This window comes from Coturnix japonica, chromosome 1, assembly GCF_001577835.2.
Source record: "Coturnix japonica isolate 7356 chromosome 1, Coturnix japonica 2.1, whole genome shotgun sequence".
NCBI classification, from domain to species: Eukaryota; Metazoa; Chordata; class Aves; order Galliformes; family Phasianidae; genus Coturnix; species Coturnix japonica.
In genome coordinates, this window is record NC_029516.1 from 158,112,095 (window position 1) to 158,128,051 (window position 15,957).

The 15,957-nt window shown below is 38.3% G+C and overlaps 1 protein-coding gene across 5 annotated transcripts in view; it reads left to right on the forward strand.

Moving 5' to 3' along the window:
• Positions 1–15,957, forward strand: part of ATP8A2 (ATPase phospholipid transporting 8A2) — a 280,358-nt gene that overhangs the window by 35,659 nt on the left and 228,742 nt on the right. For all 5 annotated transcript variants that reach the window (XM_015852108.2, XM_015852111.2, XM_015852110.2 and 2 more), the window contains 8 exons: positions 3,116–3,215; positions 5,000–5,098; positions 5,936–5,981; positions 7,916–7,956; positions 9,807–9,880; positions 12,367–12,436; positions 14,631–14,758; positions 15,792–15,903. In XM_015852108.2, the coding sequence (XP_015707594.1) occupies positions 3,116–3,215; positions 5,000–5,098; positions 5,936–5,981; positions 7,916–7,956; positions 9,807–9,880; positions 12,367–12,436; positions 14,631–14,758; positions 15,792–15,903 (670 nt within the window). The remainder of the gene's footprint in view (positions 1–3,115; positions 3,216–4,999; positions 5,099–5,935; positions 5,982–7,915; positions 7,957–9,806; positions 9,881–12,366; positions 12,437–14,630; positions 14,759–15,791; positions 15,904–15,957) is intronic.

The following is a 15,957-nucleotide window of genomic DNA, read 5'->3' on the forward strand; positions in this document are numbered from 1 at the left end:
GCAGGTGTTATAAGAAATAACTCATCTCTGGTATTTTTTTAGTAGCACAAGAATGAGCTAAGGTATGTGAATGGCATTCATTTTTCCAAATTATACAATGGCTGCCTTTAAAAGAAATCTCTGCATTTCTGCCAGGGAGCAGGGCTGGACTTTCAGCTCTACTGATGTGTATCCAAACACATTCAACAATGTCAGTCCCAGTTTGCTCTGCAATGTAACTTGAAACATAACTTACATGAATTAAGTTGCAGATATCAAGGAGACAGATCTCTTGTAATGTTTGTACACCTGTTTAAACATGAAACCCTGTAGGTAGGCAAGATGCGCATAGTTCACAGCTGTTGCTTTAGAAAATGCCAGTTTGCTGTTTAGTTGCCTGCACGTGCTCCACTCCTCTCCCTGCCCTGAGCTGCAGACCTGGAGTGCCTGGTACCCAGCTCCCACAACTGCTTTGAAGATGAGAAGGCAATGCTGGGGCTGGTCAGAGGGCCAACCTCTGCAGATACTTGTCTTTAGTGACTAGAAATGTGTTCTAGATTGAGCTGGTAACAGATGAATGTGTACCTCTAATTAGTCATACCTATTTTATTTGAAGCATCTGCCACGCTACTTAAGTAACAAAGTCCATGGACATAAGGACTTATTGCATATTAAGTTCGTACAGAAATGCCTCATTGTATTGATGTTAGCATAATCATATGAATAAGAGCATGGCTTGGAGCAGTCAGATGCAGAAGTTGATAAATGGTAGAATGTTATAAATGGTTTGATTTGATTGCAATTGCATGAGTTCTGTCTCTAATTCAATCATAAATTCTATGAGCATGCAATCTAGAAATAAAAATGGGTTCCAGCATTACATTATTCTGTTGCACTGGCATGGTGGCCTGTAGAGTATTATATGTAGTTGTAATGTATCTTTGAAATCTGCAAACCCTTATTGTTTTCTTTTTCTTTAGTCCTGCTTGGGGGATTCACTTCTGGGATAGATCTGAATTATTCACTTGATTAAAAAATGAGTTAAAGATGCAAGGCACTATTGAAATTTGTTCAATTATATTCTGCATTACAGGAAAGTTATTACACTTGAGATTATGTGCGTGTGATTCCAAATGAAGAAAGAAACAACTTGGAAGTAACAAATAGCATTCAAGGAAATAAATCCTCTTCATTTATGCAACAGATATTCTACTTAATCTTTTAAATGCGGATGTGTGTTTTCATTCAGTTGATTTTTGTTGCTGTAATTTACCTGGAAGCCTGATCCCCTGAGATTGCTGTAAAATATCACTTTGGGTATTGAGTATTGGATTCTTCAGAATTGTAGTAGCAAACAGTCCATACCCTGTTGTATTAGCAATGCTGTTACAGTTTCTTCACTTCTTTTTCGTAATGCAGTTTAAGTAATAACTATTTTGCATCAGACTTAGCAGGTATCTCTGATTGCTTAACGAGGGGACTATGAAATGGAAATACAGCTCCCACAGTCAAATGAGATGGGGCCTAGGTTGGTTGTATTTCATCACTCTTCCACTAATTCTACTCTGGTTTCCAAAATGGAGCTTCGTGTAGCAAATTGTGCTATCTTATCTATTATAACTGTTTTGTTCTGGAAGGTGCAGCAGTCATTAAATGGCTTAGAGATGCACATGAGGAAATAAAAGAGAGACAAGATAATGATTAAAGCATGGAGAATGCAGTTATCTGACCTTGTATGTATAAAGATAACTAAGACAACCCTACTAAACTTACTTGACTGGTGAAGGTTGTAGTAAGAATTTTGTTCACAGCAATGAGTTGTGAAAGACAGAACAGGTAGGCAGTGCATTTCATTTGTTATTTAATGATTTGTGATAGGTAGTGCTATGGATTGCAAGTAGTCTGGAAGGCTTAAAGCCACCTCCCTCAGTACAACATGTAAACATTTCTTGAACACCTCCAGGGATGGTGACTCTGCCACTTCCCTAGGCAGCCCATTCCAGCAGACAAACAAGTTTCCTCTCCTTGAAAGGATGAGAGGTGGAGAGCTGTCTATTCCCTGGGAACGTAAGCTGTCTTTATTAAAATAGTGAAATAAAAACATGAAGAACATTTATCACAGTTTGTCTGATTCTTGCAGGGCTTATATTCAGTATCTTGGAGGAAGACAGCTGAACCATATCTGCAAGCACTTGTTTTTTAAGGTTCTGTCTCATTTTAATGCCCAGAGCATAGATGAGGGAAGTAATACAGTGCAAAAGAAGTCAGAGCTGCTTTTGTAACTGTAAAAATTATTATTCTCATATAAGGGAATGTTGTGTGCTGCTTGGATAGACTGTGCCTCTCGTACTGCTCAGACAGCGCAAGAGAACTCATGCATCAGAACCTATATCCAGAAAGGACAGAGATCCCTGATGTAAATAGTATGTTCAGAGTAAAGGCTTGCGTGCAGTATTCTTCCTGCAGCTGGTTTTGGTTACTTGACAACTTGGAGGTGGCTTATAGAGCTCATTGACAATTGTGTGATTGAATCTTCTTGTCAGCTTGGACACTTTTCCCTAAAATGTATTTGTGTTTTTCATAATAGCCATTGTTGGATTTGATGTGAAGACAAGAAATGATGTATCTTAGAGACCACTTTGTGTTTATGGAAAATATTGTGAAACTGTGGCTGGTTATTATGGAAGATTGTTCATAACTGAACCTGTGTTCTGAGCTAGGAGAGGAGGCAGCTCAAAAATGTCACTGTAGAACTTCTGATTCTAACTATGTTTAACTCAGCCCACCCCAGTATTTGAGATTCATGCTCTGATGAGGGGCAAACACTTACGTGCTTTAACCTGAGCTCAAGGTGCTACTGCTCAGGGTACTGGAGTTTGGACACACATCAAATTATGCGGTGGTTCTTCCAGTTGTTGAGGTCGTAGCGATGTAGTGCTGTCAGCCTTCTGGATCTGTGTGTTACCTCTTGTTCTGTACAGCTCTTCATTGTTACACATATATCTGAGTTCATTCATATTGTACGTCTTTACTGTATGATCTTCAAATCATTTTCTAACAGTGGCTTTAGAAGCCTTCTTCAGATCTGCCATAATGTTCAGATGAAAGATTAAAATAAAAATCTTCTAATCTGCAGCACAGCCAAGTACAGCGTGGTGACTTTTCTACCTCGATTCCTGTATGAGCAGATAAGAAAAGCTGCAAATGCATTCTTCCTCTTCATTGCCTTACTGCAGGTATAGTTTTATTGTTTTACTTTCATTTATTAAATAACTGAATGTGGTTAAAATTACTTGAATGTTCATGGTCAACAGCAAAGAAGTTCTTGGATGTATGTTAAGTAGTAACATGGATGAGATATGTACTTAGTAATTGAAATAGAGGGAATTTGAGTTGTTTTTTTCTGACATAATTCCTAAAATTAAGCTAGTTATATTCTCTATACAGTAGTATCACAAAATATGGAACTATTGACCATAATGGGAGAAACATGCATAGATTCTTGTGAACATGCTGATTGTTTAAATAGTACAGAAACTTACACTGAATCAGTGATATTCTTCAGTTGAATGTTTTTCTTATTAAAGAACTAGTAAAATAAAAGTCCTGTACAGCGACGTAATCATGTACATTCATAGCAGTAGCTTCTTCAAGTTGGTTGAGAGCTTTGGCTATTGTGTCTGCTGAACTTAAATGGCAATCAATTACAGATCAGAATTTAAGCTGAAATGACCGATGTCATTTACCTGGACCTGAGCAAGGCCTTTGACATGGTCCCCCATCACATCCTCATCTCCAAATTGGAGGGAGGTGGATTTGATGGGTGGACAACTAGATGGATAAGCAATTGGTTGAAAGGCCGCAGACAGAGGGTGGTGGTCAATGGCTCTATGTCCAGGTGGAGGCCGGTAACGAGCGGCGTCCCTCAAGGGTCTGTCTTGGGACCGGTGCTCTTTAACATCTTTATTAATGACATCGATGAGGGAATGGAGTGCACCCTCAGCAAGTTTGCTGATGACACCAAGCTGAGTGGTGCAGTCGATACGGTGGAGGGAACAGATGCCATTCAGAGGGACCTTGACAGGCTGGGAAGCTGGGCTCGGGTGAACCTAATGAGGTTCAACACGGCAAAGTGCAAGGTTTTGCACTTGGGCCGGAAGAATCCCAGGCACCTGTACAGGCTGGGAGGAGTTGTCCTTGAGAGCAGCTCGGCTGAAAAAGACCTAGGGGTCCTGATAGATGAGAAACTTAACATGAGCCAGCAGTGCGCTCTGGCAGCCCGGAAAGCAAACGGGATCCTGGGCTCCATCAGGAGAGGGGTGGTCAGCAGGGATAGGGAGGTGATCATCCCTCTCTACTCTGCTCTTGTGAGGCCCCATCTGGAGTACTGTGTCCAGGTGTGGAGTCCTCAGTACAAAAAAGATATGGAGATTTTGGAAAGGGTCCAGAGGAGGGCCACAAAGATGATCAGGGGGCTGGAGCACCTCCCCTATGAGGACAGGCTGAGGGAGTTGGGTTTGTTCAGCCTAGAGAAGAGAAGGTTGCGGGGTGACCTCATTGCAGCCTTTCAATACCTGAAGGGAACTTACTCCCAGGAGGGGAGTAAACTCTTCGAAAGGGCTGATAAAAGCAGGACTAGGGGAAATGGTTTTAAGTTGAGGGAGGGAAGATTTAGGTTGGATGTTAGGGGAAAGTTCTTTACTAGAAGGGTGGTTAGGTCCTGGAACAGGCTGCCCAGTGAGGCTGTGGATGCCCCGTCCTTGGAGGTGTTCAAGACCAGGTTGGACGGGGCCCTGGGCAACCTGATCTAGTAAATGTGTATGTTTGGTGGCCCTGCTAGGCAGGGGGGTTGGAACTACATGATCCTTGAGGTCCCTTCCAACCCGGGTAATTCTGTGATTCTGTGATTCTGTGTTAAGCTCTATCTCTTTTTCTGCTGGTAACTTCGCATAAAATGCAAAATTTGCTAGAAACTTATTTTAAAAACAAAATGAGCATCTCTTTTCCTTTCTTTTCACAGCAAATTCCAGATGTCTCTCCAACAGGAAGATATACCACCTTGGTGCCATTGCTGTTTATTTTGACAGTTGCTGGCATCAAAGAAATTATAGAAGACTATGTGAGTATGGATTATTATGTGGGAAATCTACACTAAAAGCAAATGGTGCATCAAAAAGCCATGAGATGCCATAAAGCTTTGCATCTCTGAAGTCTTTTTAGCCATTACTGAGCGGTGGCTAAATACTGTTTAACTTTCAAAGCTGCTGAGTCCACAGGAATTTCAGTAGCACACAGAGATAAGTAAATAATTTAGTGATACAGCTTAAATGGTGAACAAGGAAGTTGTATGGAAACAAGTTGGTGTAAAACAGAGCACTTAATTATACTTCTTCAAGTTTGTCTACTGGTGCTTTCATTAGAAAATCCTGGGTAGAAGAGGAACTGGAGGGTCCTGACAGATACATGGCCTGTTTAGTTGGTCTTGAAAACTGGAGATCAAAATCATTAAAAATGAAAAATTATCTCCAGGGCAGAACAAAAGAAAATCTGGATACTGTTTATAATGAGAACATGTTTATACTCTGCAAGATTCTGAAGAATTTAACTAAGAAAACAGTTTAAACACAAAGTACGTATAACATGTATGCTCTGACTGTCATCTGAATATACCGTTGCTCTCTGTTCCCTTTGTTTTTTTTTCTTTCAAAATCCAATTTTGGAGACTTCAGCTTTCTTCTGTTGTTTCATGTTTGTGTTTGATTGCCAGCATGGAGATCATTGCCTTAAAATTGCATTATTTTGTTTGTAAACCATTCAGATTTAGGCAATTTGTGTGGCTTTTTCAAAACATACAGGCAAGGACACAGTGTATTTTCTCGTAGCATGTCATGTTTCTAGCTGTAATGTTTTTGGAAACCTTCATGAAATGAGCTGTAATGAAATATTTCTCTTGCAGAAAAGACATAAGGCAGACAGTGCAGTGAACAAAAAGAAAACAATAGGTAAGAATAAAGAATCTTAAATATTTGAAGTGCAAATAGTGAATAATATTGTACTTTTTTGTTTTAAATAAAGACTTCTGTTGCTGAAGCTGTCACTATAATGTCAGCTACATGTCTTTTTGGAGTAGGTGGTTGCTGGTGTGTGAGGACTGCACTTTACAAAATGTTTGATGCTGACTGTGAGGCACTTGGGGGTGAGAGGTTGGGAGTAAGCTTTTACAGTTTAAAAGCTGATCTAATTTCAGGGTTGTCTGAAGTCGTGAAGTTCTCATATATATATATATGGCTTCTCATATATATATATATATGCTGCCCTTAAAATGCAGGAGGAACTCTAGGTATTCTGTGAATGTGCTTTCTTTGAGGTATCAGCAAAAGAAAAGAATAACAGACTTCCCATAAATGTGTATGTTTACCCCTAACGTATTGAAACTGCTTGACACAGATTACCTCAAGACATCATTTTGATTTTCTTTTTCCTTAGCTGAAAACTTGTGCAGAAAATAGCAAGGATTTATTGATTGCTACCCTGCAGCCACTCTGCAGTCATAGGATCTTGGTGTTCTCAGAGGTTCCCCAGTGGAGCTCTATAGGCAAAACTGAAACAAAGTGACTTGAACTTTCAGTAAAACATCTTTCTTCCAAAGTGGTTGGACTTGGTGATCTTAAGAGGCTCTTCCAGCCTAAATGATTCTGTTTCTGTGATTCTATATGTAGTTTAAGTGTCAGAAAGCTAAAGAAGCACTTAGTGGAATGTGAGGATCAAGACAACATGCTAAATTCACGCTTCAGTTCAACTGGCAAAATATATGCAGAAATATTTTCAGTGTGCTTGAGAGGTTATATTAGTCATTGAGATTGCATATTAATGAGCTTCAAAGAAAGCATTGCTTTATCAGTTCTTTAAGGTATTTTTTTCCTACAAGTTTGAGAAGAAGTTGCAGGTGCAGTTATCAATCCTGGGAAATCTGCAGTTAACTGGCTGTAGTACAACAGAACTTGCTATAGATAACATTAGAGGCTGCTCTTTCCAAGGTCGTGTAGGCAGTTCAGTTTAAGTCATTTATGGATAGAGAACATGCACTGACAAACACTTCAGAGGAAGCTCATAGTAATTGTGGAGAGATGGCCTAAAGAACACAAGATACTCTTAAGGGTCTAACTGGAACTTAGCAATTGAAAAGCAATTGTTTTGGTGTAGTTCAACTTGTATTTTTTGCGTTTATATTCTAAATACAGTTTTCAGAATATACTACTTGAAACTGTCATCATTTTTGTAAGAGGAAGTTTAGAAAGGCACATTTGTGAGAGAGTGGTAAGAGTGGAAAAAATGTATTGTAAGTATGAAAAGCCTATTTGTGTTCAGAGTGGAATTACAGTGTTTTTAAATTTAGGTTCTGTATGTGCTTTTAGGTACTTAGACTTCTCATACAGCTGAGTGAAGTCTAGGCCATGTCATCAGTGTAGAGAGCAGTTAGTTTAACCTCAAGCAGACATACATTGTCTGCTTAGCTATGTTCTGAATTCCACCTGCAGTGACCAGATGCTTCCTTAACAGGCATATAGACTTTGCATTTATCTCTGTTTAGCTTTTGATCTCTATTGTGTAGCTTCAAAGCACATTTCCTGTTTTCAGTTTCCCATAGAATGCGTTGACTTGGTTTACAGAGTGGGTTTGGTATATATGAATTAAATTGCCTTTGGAAGAAACCCAACTGCAAGTTGTTCTTCAAGTGAGCATGTGCAGCTACACTAGGAGCTGAAGTGTGTTAGGCTTGGAGCCAGAGTTTAGTGTCTTGGGCAACTTCACATGGTGTATATGGAGATTATGTTCAATGTAGAGAACACTGACCCTGCTCGGTGCTGATAATTGTTTCAAAATTTGTCTGAATCTTGGGTAATTATTCTGATCTAAGTTTACATTCTCTTTTCAGTTCTAAGAAATGGGACGTGGCAGGACATCGTGTGGAAAGAGGTAAATAAAATTAGGGGTAGGGTAGAGAGTGGGAGAAATAGTTAAAGATTTTTTCTTGCTGGAACAAAGGGGGAGGCCTAGAGTTCATATGACCTGTGGATGCTCTGTGACTTAAAGTGGGAAGGGTCCTTTCTGCTGTAATGGTGAAAACTGCCCTGCGTAAAGCCTCTAGATACTGATCTTTATGTCTTAGTACTTAGAACAAACAAATGTTGCAAAACTGTTGTATTCTTGCTTGACAGTTTATATGTTCTAGTGTATAAATAGTACTTTTGTTTTCAGTCCATGAGTCCATGAAGAGTAACTTTCACTGCAATGCTCTACTTCTCTTGGAAATCTGACAGGTTTTTTTTCTTTCTGTGCTGAAAAGCTCTTATGTTTTAATGCTAATTATTTACTGTAGTAAGGAACACAAGCCCTGCTGCCATCTTCACCTTGAATACAGATTGTATTGAAACCTGGTTCTGGGACAAGCTGAGATTTATTTGTAGAACTTTCTGAAGTCCTTCAGTGTGCACTGATGTAATTGTGGCTGTTAACTCCTTTTAAAGACAAAATGAGTTCTGTTAACTAATAGATGAAGCTAAAGTACAGACTTCTATTACCTCAGAGAAATGAGACTTCCCTCAGGAGACCTAAACACAATCCTGCTGAAGTGTTAGACTATAGCAGAAACTAAAGCTCTCTGGGGATTCTGAGGCCTCATGGTTATGGTTATTTTGCTGTTCCATGTCTTCTTTGATATGAAGACAGTGAACTCAAAGGTAATATTTGAAGCTGAGCTTGGAATCTATTTTTTTTTCTTTCCTTGTACTCATTGTCTTCTCAAATACTGCTTGCACTGGTCTGTATCTTGCATTTGCGTATTGTTTATGCTTGCATATGTTGTTAGGGAATAACTGTTCTGTGTTATCAACATGTTTACTTTAAGAAGGTTTCTGGTACTTCTTGAGCTTTCAAAGCAAGGGAATTTGTTTTCAGTGGGATCCAAATAAGACTAATGAATCTTCCTGTTCAATCATGCCATCTGTTTCATTTTTAATAAATTTGTATGTTCAAGTATTTGAAGCATGTTTTGGGCTGTAAGCAGTACGTGGGTTGCTCAAAACTGATATACATTAGCCAGTTCTGGCTTGCTGTCTTGAAAGAGTTGCATGGGTCCTGTAGAAGGACAGAGTTCCTGTGACAGGTCCTGGAAACTCCTAGGTTTGCTCCAGAAATTATGACTTTGCAGATCTCAAGTGACTGTAGGTCAGAAAAGAACTGGTTGATGCTATCTGCCTGTAGAGACAAAGCTTCTTGTTAGTGGTTGTTACAAGCAGTGCATCTAAATAGTGTTAAGGGAAGGTAACAGTGACTGAGTGGGTAAGTAATATGGAGAAAAAACAGAAGAAACTCTTCTTGAATTTCATCTTCTTCAAGTACCAAAGGTACATTTTTACCAGGGAAAATCTGTCTGTAGGTTAGATGAGACTGTGCTTAAATTAAAAGAGTATAATTCAGGTATGGATAATAGCTGAATTATAGAAGAAAACAATCACTTCTACTAAAATTTGCTGCAACAAGTTCATACTTTCCTATTTTGTATTCTCTACAGACAAATAGCTATATATATGTGTATATATACAAAATTATATATATAATTTTGCCTTCAAGAAACAGGAAGCTTTGATACTAGATCTATAATCTTGCAGTGAAAAGTACTCTGACTTACAGTAGCACTGTCTGTAGTTGTTTTGTGCATGTTCATGTTCTGTTGGGTGAAGGACAATAACAAACTAACATTGCAGACAAGCAAACTGTTTGTTTTTCTCTTCCATGCTGTTGCACCCCTGCCCCTGATTCAACAGGTAGCAGTAGGCGATATTGTGAAGGTCACCAATGGGCAGCATCTTCCAGCAGACATGATCATTGTATCTTCCAGGTATCCTGTTTGGGTGTGGAAGTATCTGATGAACTGAGGTGCAGAGGACACTAAACTCTGTATTTATTATTAATAAAACCAGACATCTTATAATTAAATTTCAGCAATGTTAAAGCATGCTTTAGTAGGCAATGATTTTGTTTTTAGCATTGCTGATAGGTTCATAAGAAAAAAGGCTTGGTAGTATTATGTGCTTGTAGTATACAAAGTCTGACACTGAGTTCTGAAGATGGAAGATGTGTTGTACAAGCTTGATGCAATCATTTGGCTTTTTGAGGACCCCCTTCATTTAATCAAGGAAGCTTAAGTTGTCTTTCAGTTAATTCCACTGAATTTCCAGCATATTTCCCTGACATTCAAAGATGTCTTCTAAAGCTTTTCAAGCAGTAATTTCAAAGGCTAGCCCAGATGGCTTTTCAGTAGCTAACCTGCAGCACAAGCTTTGGGCTTCATTCATGTGCTTGTTGTCTTTGGGCTGTTGAACACAAACCCATGTTGAATTATGGCAGCAGTAGTAAACTGAGTACCATTCCTTTTGCCTTGTGGAAAACAGCACAACTTTTATGATACAGCAGAAAATGAAGGCTGGTTGTTAGTTCATAGAAACATTTCACTGGTACTCAGAAATGGGAAGCTTGATCTCTTCAAACTATGTTATGTGATCAAGGATAGAAGTACCTTCTTTCCATGGTTTACAGTGTTATATTTTCAAACCAAAACCATTTTTTATAAGAAATGGTTTTCAACCTTCACACGCATTTAGTTGGGCTACTCTCGGTAACTTTCTGTTTCAGTGTTGAGAAATAGTTGTTCTGCATGAACTTCTTATCATACCATACTAAAAAATACCCCCAAACCTTTCTGATTTATGCCTTAACTTGGATGGGTCAGCTTTTTATCTATTATTCTACTAACTTGCTGTCACTGCTAATCATGTAACTGAAGAATTAGAGCCAAAGTATTTGAGTTTTAGGAGCTTTGCTTGAAATAAATAGCAGAACTGCCATAGTGAATGCTAGACAATTGGTGTTATTTCCATAATTCTCCTGAATGACAATACTAAGTGTCCTCAGTTCACCAGAAGGCTTTGCGTGCTCTGAATGGGTGGGATTGTTTGCTTTGTGTCAATGTGTTAATTTTTTTGTCTGAACTGTCAGAGTTGAAATAAACAATTGTTTATCTTCTTCTTTTCTTTGCCTTATAGAAGAAAGGTGATGTAAAATGAAGTTTGCATGCAGAATAAGTTTTCATGGAGGAAAATTGAAAAGTAGTTTGAATCCAAATGCAGATTTGCATGGAAACATTTTTACATTTCTGTGGGAATGTACATTTACAAGAAACTGCATTTTAAAAGTAGAGGACAAAGTGTTTCTAACAAGTAAAATTGGAATTGAATTGAAAATAGATGGCAACATCATTGGGTTTGGGCTCGGTTTGCTCACACAGGAGGAGAGAAAGAACAAACGCTGCACCTTTCTTCTTGAAGAAACAATTAATGGAGAGAAAAATCTATCTTCTTACTGTTACATATGTGCCTGTTTTGTAACAAAGCTTTACCTAAACAGCATTTGTTACTGACTCTGCTGATTAAGTGTATTTGCTGTTTAAGTAATGGTTTATTTTGGAAAGCAAACAGCAACTTCTCAAGAGTAAGAAAAGTGATAGACTGGAGACATGTGATTGAGGTCCAGAGGGGAAACAGGTGCTCCCTAACAACCTGAGAAGCCAGCGATGATAACAGTCTTGCTGGTGCCATGTAGAGATTTTCAGTCTTAAGCAGCATGTCAGGAAGTAATTTCTCCAATAGAACTTTGTTTCCTTATTGCAGACGCTTATGCACTGCTGTTCAATTTAGAAATAGGAAAGGCCATGACTAAATGAAAATTAGTCTAATTGTATCTATGAAGAATTTTTGCCCTTTTAGATAAAGACAGAAGCATCTCTAGAAGATGCAAATCACAGCCCTCAATTTCAATCTCATCAAACTATTCCCTGATTCTTTACAAAGTGTGGAGGAGCTCTTTAGCAGTGTCTTCAAATACAGTTGAGCAACTTCTGGGCATAGAAGTTGGTCCTGTGGATCACAACTTCAGTATGCATGGTTCACAAAGTCAATAGCAGAGAGCACTGCTCTCTTCTTCTAAGTGCATCCTCTTTGTACACTGTTTGCTACTTCATCAATGCACAGCTCTTGCAACCTCAGGTGGTTTTTGTGGAATTCAATGTAGAATATCAACTTCAGAAATCGAAATTAATCATGGTTTATTAAATTCTTATTAACCTGATTTAGTCCTGTACTTTTGTATAGTTAAATGCACGAGCGCGTTTAGATCCAAGGGCATATGTATTTTCAACACCTATATACCACCTATGTGATTTTTCTCTTCAGTTTATTGATGACATATATTGTGGACAGCTTAATGCAAATGTAGCATATAAAAAGTAATATGTTTTCAGTATCTAATACCTTGTTATATTCCTTACAGCGAACCTCAAGCCATGTGCTATATTGAAACAGCTAATCTTGATGGGGAGACAAATCTTAAAATACGACAGGTAAAATAAATTGAATTTTGCCATTTTTTTCTCCTCTAGGTGTCAAGTGCTATCTACTATGTGGACTGTAGGCTGTTTGACAACAGTATTAGTGCTGTTTGAAAACAAGATAAACAAAATATACATCTCTTTCCAGGTTACAGTAAACCTTTTTATTCAACAGAAAGAAACCCAAGCAATAATGGTTTGTGTACAAGTCTAAGGAGCTAATCTAGAGGAAACAGAGAGGGTATGAGGTTATAAAGGTAAATCAAGCAGACCTTGGTAGTATTTTGCTTGAGGTCCAGGGAGAGCTTTGACCAATTTTCCTGCCAGTTATGATAGCATTAACTTTAACCTGATTTGTGTGAAACACTTCAAATAGATTTTCACTCTGCCTCACTGAATTGAGCATAGCACTAATACTGAAAAGGTGTTGAGGTGTCACTCTTAAATGAATGTGACACTGTGGTTGGGGCAAGTCTGGCTTGGATCTTCTGGCATATAGTTTGTACTGACAAATAATTGTAGGTCTTGCATTCAAATTTGCAAGATACAGGACTATAATTGAAAACTAAAAAATGACAAATAGGATCTGTTGGAATAGCTTTTGGAATAAAAGACTTTCAGGCAGTAGTGAAGCCTTTTTCATCTATTTGTGCTTCTTGTTTTCCCTAAACAGTGATAAATTTTTGCCTGAAGGTGGAGTTTTTATTTAAAAGTACTTGAAAATAGCAATTTATTATTTTTATTTATTTATTTATTTTGAGTGAAACTTTTTTCTTTTAACTTTTCTCTATTTTTGGGGAGGTAGCTAAAATCCTCTATACTAAAAGTGAATTAACACCACTAGTCCTCAAACTGTGGAGGTGAAATTCTAGGCAATTTGTGCCCATTGATGGATGAATTTTTATCAAGCAACTTTTCACTAATACTAATTTTACTGGGAAACCCAAGCATTTCTAGCAATTCAGTGAAAAGAACTTTATCAAGAAGCTGCGTTGATACACTGTGCTTCCAAAGGACAGGCAGGATTCAAGTGCTGGTTTTATTAGTAAAAACATGAAAAATGCCTCTACTTGTGGTCAGAGCTGCAGTTTCTGCTGTCACATACACCACTGTTACTACTCCCTCTGGGGTGCTCAAAGGAGCTCTTCATTATGCTTCAGTTAATTTGTTCTCTGTTTGTGGTATGTAATGGAGTTTGGTCGGATATTTCTAGTTTTGCTGAAAAAATCCTATTCATTGTGGTGCTTAGAAACAGTTGAGAATCTTTGTGCTCTTTCTGAGATTGGAGAGTTACAAAAACATGAGTTTGGTTGTATCAGTATTTCAAAATCACGTGTATATGTATTACAGATTTAAAAATGTGTAACATCTATATGCATTATAGAATCTATACACTTGCTATTTGCTTGCTACACTTGCAAAAACGTGGCTTCCTGTTCTGAATCAGCCCAGTAGATCAGATCATGCATTCCTGTCAGATTTTATTTGCTTCTGGACACAGGCTTAAAATACAGTTTAAAAAGCAACAACCCCAAAAAACAGAACAAAATTGATGTGGGGAGACTTCTCTTAAAAACTTGTTGTAGCTTGTGGTACTGTGGTCAGACTGCTAAAAGAAACTCAAAGGGGATCACTCTTAGCCAAGCAGGGGCATTTAGTGTTGAAAAGCAATGGAATATCATGTGTGCAGTCCCTGAGATGGAGTGCAAATATGTTGAATTATAGCTGCATACTGGATTGAAAATAAACCTTGAGTTCAATCAGAGCATAATGCATGTACTGACCTGTAAGAGTCTACACTTAAGAGTGACAACATTTAGCAGCAGTAACACATCAGCAGAGCTGTACTTTGAGAGAAAAGCCAGGCCTGTTTTGGCTCGTTGTCTCCTGCTTCATCCTGCACATGTGTGACTTCATGGTTTATTGATATGAATTTTCTGTGATTCTCTTGGTCACAGAGATTGTGTAGGCTTTCTGGATAGAAGGATTTAAGGCAGTCTCTGTAATCAAGCTCACATGTGCCTGTGATAGTTAAATATTGCAGGAAAGTCATCTGAAAATAAAAACACAAAATGAGGAAACAAACCAACAAAACACTCAAGTGAATTTGTAATTATAAACTATTAGAAAAAAGTACCTTTTCCTGCCTTCTTGCTTTCTAACAAGCAGTTTTTGACAAGAATCTCCTTTGGCTTGATCTCTGCAGGGATTGTCTCAAACTGCTAATCTCCAGTCAAAAGAGGAATTGATGAAAGTGTCTGGAAGGATAGAATGTGAAGGACCAAACCGTCATCTGTATGACTTCACTGGAACCTTACGCTTAGATGGTCAAAGGTATCAGCTTGATAGCAGTCATAAACTCCTTTGGTTATGACAGATACTTCCTGCATGCTTCTCCTGTGCAACACTGACCGTATATCTGTTTGTTAGGTGGTGTAGTGGAAAAGGATAACAACCAACAGCTGTGAATCAGCATTTGTTAGTATAGGATGATGTAGTTTTGCCTTTCTGCAGAGTTTTCCGTTTGCTGGGGGAGACATGGCTTCTTTGAAATCATTATTGTTCTTTAGCTAAAGTGACACTTTGGAAGCAGCAGAGGAAATGGTTTTATTTTTAGGATTGTCTCGCAACAGAAGATGCACAGAGGAAACTGGAAAACTTTGTCTTCCAATGGGAGCTAAAGTAAGCTCAGTTCCATATTGGAAAATGATTCCAGAATCTGGAGTTTCTGTCAATGTGACTTGGGTCTGTTGCAACTCTTGAAAGGAAAGAACTTCTGAGAAAATAGATTTTAGGACTATAAATAATAGAACTTGAGACATCAGCAGGAGTGTACAGGTTTCATCTTACTGTACTTGCTTCCTTGCACCAAAACTGTATTATTTGAGTGACTAAGCAGAATAGTGACAGATGCAAGAAGAGTAAAAGATCACTTGCATATTACTTGAAAAATCACATAGGTAATACAACTCTTCCAAAATGCTTCTTTAATGCCGTGTGTACAGTTATAGCTTGCTTAGAGTAGATGGTCTGTTTGCAAGTGTGATGCTTCTCTGTCTTGAATATGAAAGGGAATTTCTTAACCAAAGTGAAGCAGAGATCTGCCACAGGTTGTCAAGTTCTGGGAAAACAGAGGAACTCCCTTGAATCAACTTCTTCCTGCTGTGCTTAGCATAGATTAGGCTTTCAGCAGAGGAATGAAACCTGTATATTGTCTGTATAATTATAAGACAGTGGACAGTAAAAGTTGATTAAAATACTTCCCTTTTTTTTCTTGAGCTGGGAGAAAGCTAAAGCTGAAAGGAGAGCTGTTTTCCTAAATTGTTAGTGAGAACTGAGAGATGCTTGTTTGATTCATGCTTTGCAGCCCAGTTCCAGTTGGTCCAGACCAGATCTTGCTAAGAGGCGCACAACTGAGAAACACTCAGTGGGTCTTGGGTATTGTTGTGTATACAGGATTTGATACAAAACTCATGCAGGTAAGTCTTCAAAGATTTGGGGTGTGTGTTCTTTTCTGTATTCTACTTGTTTTT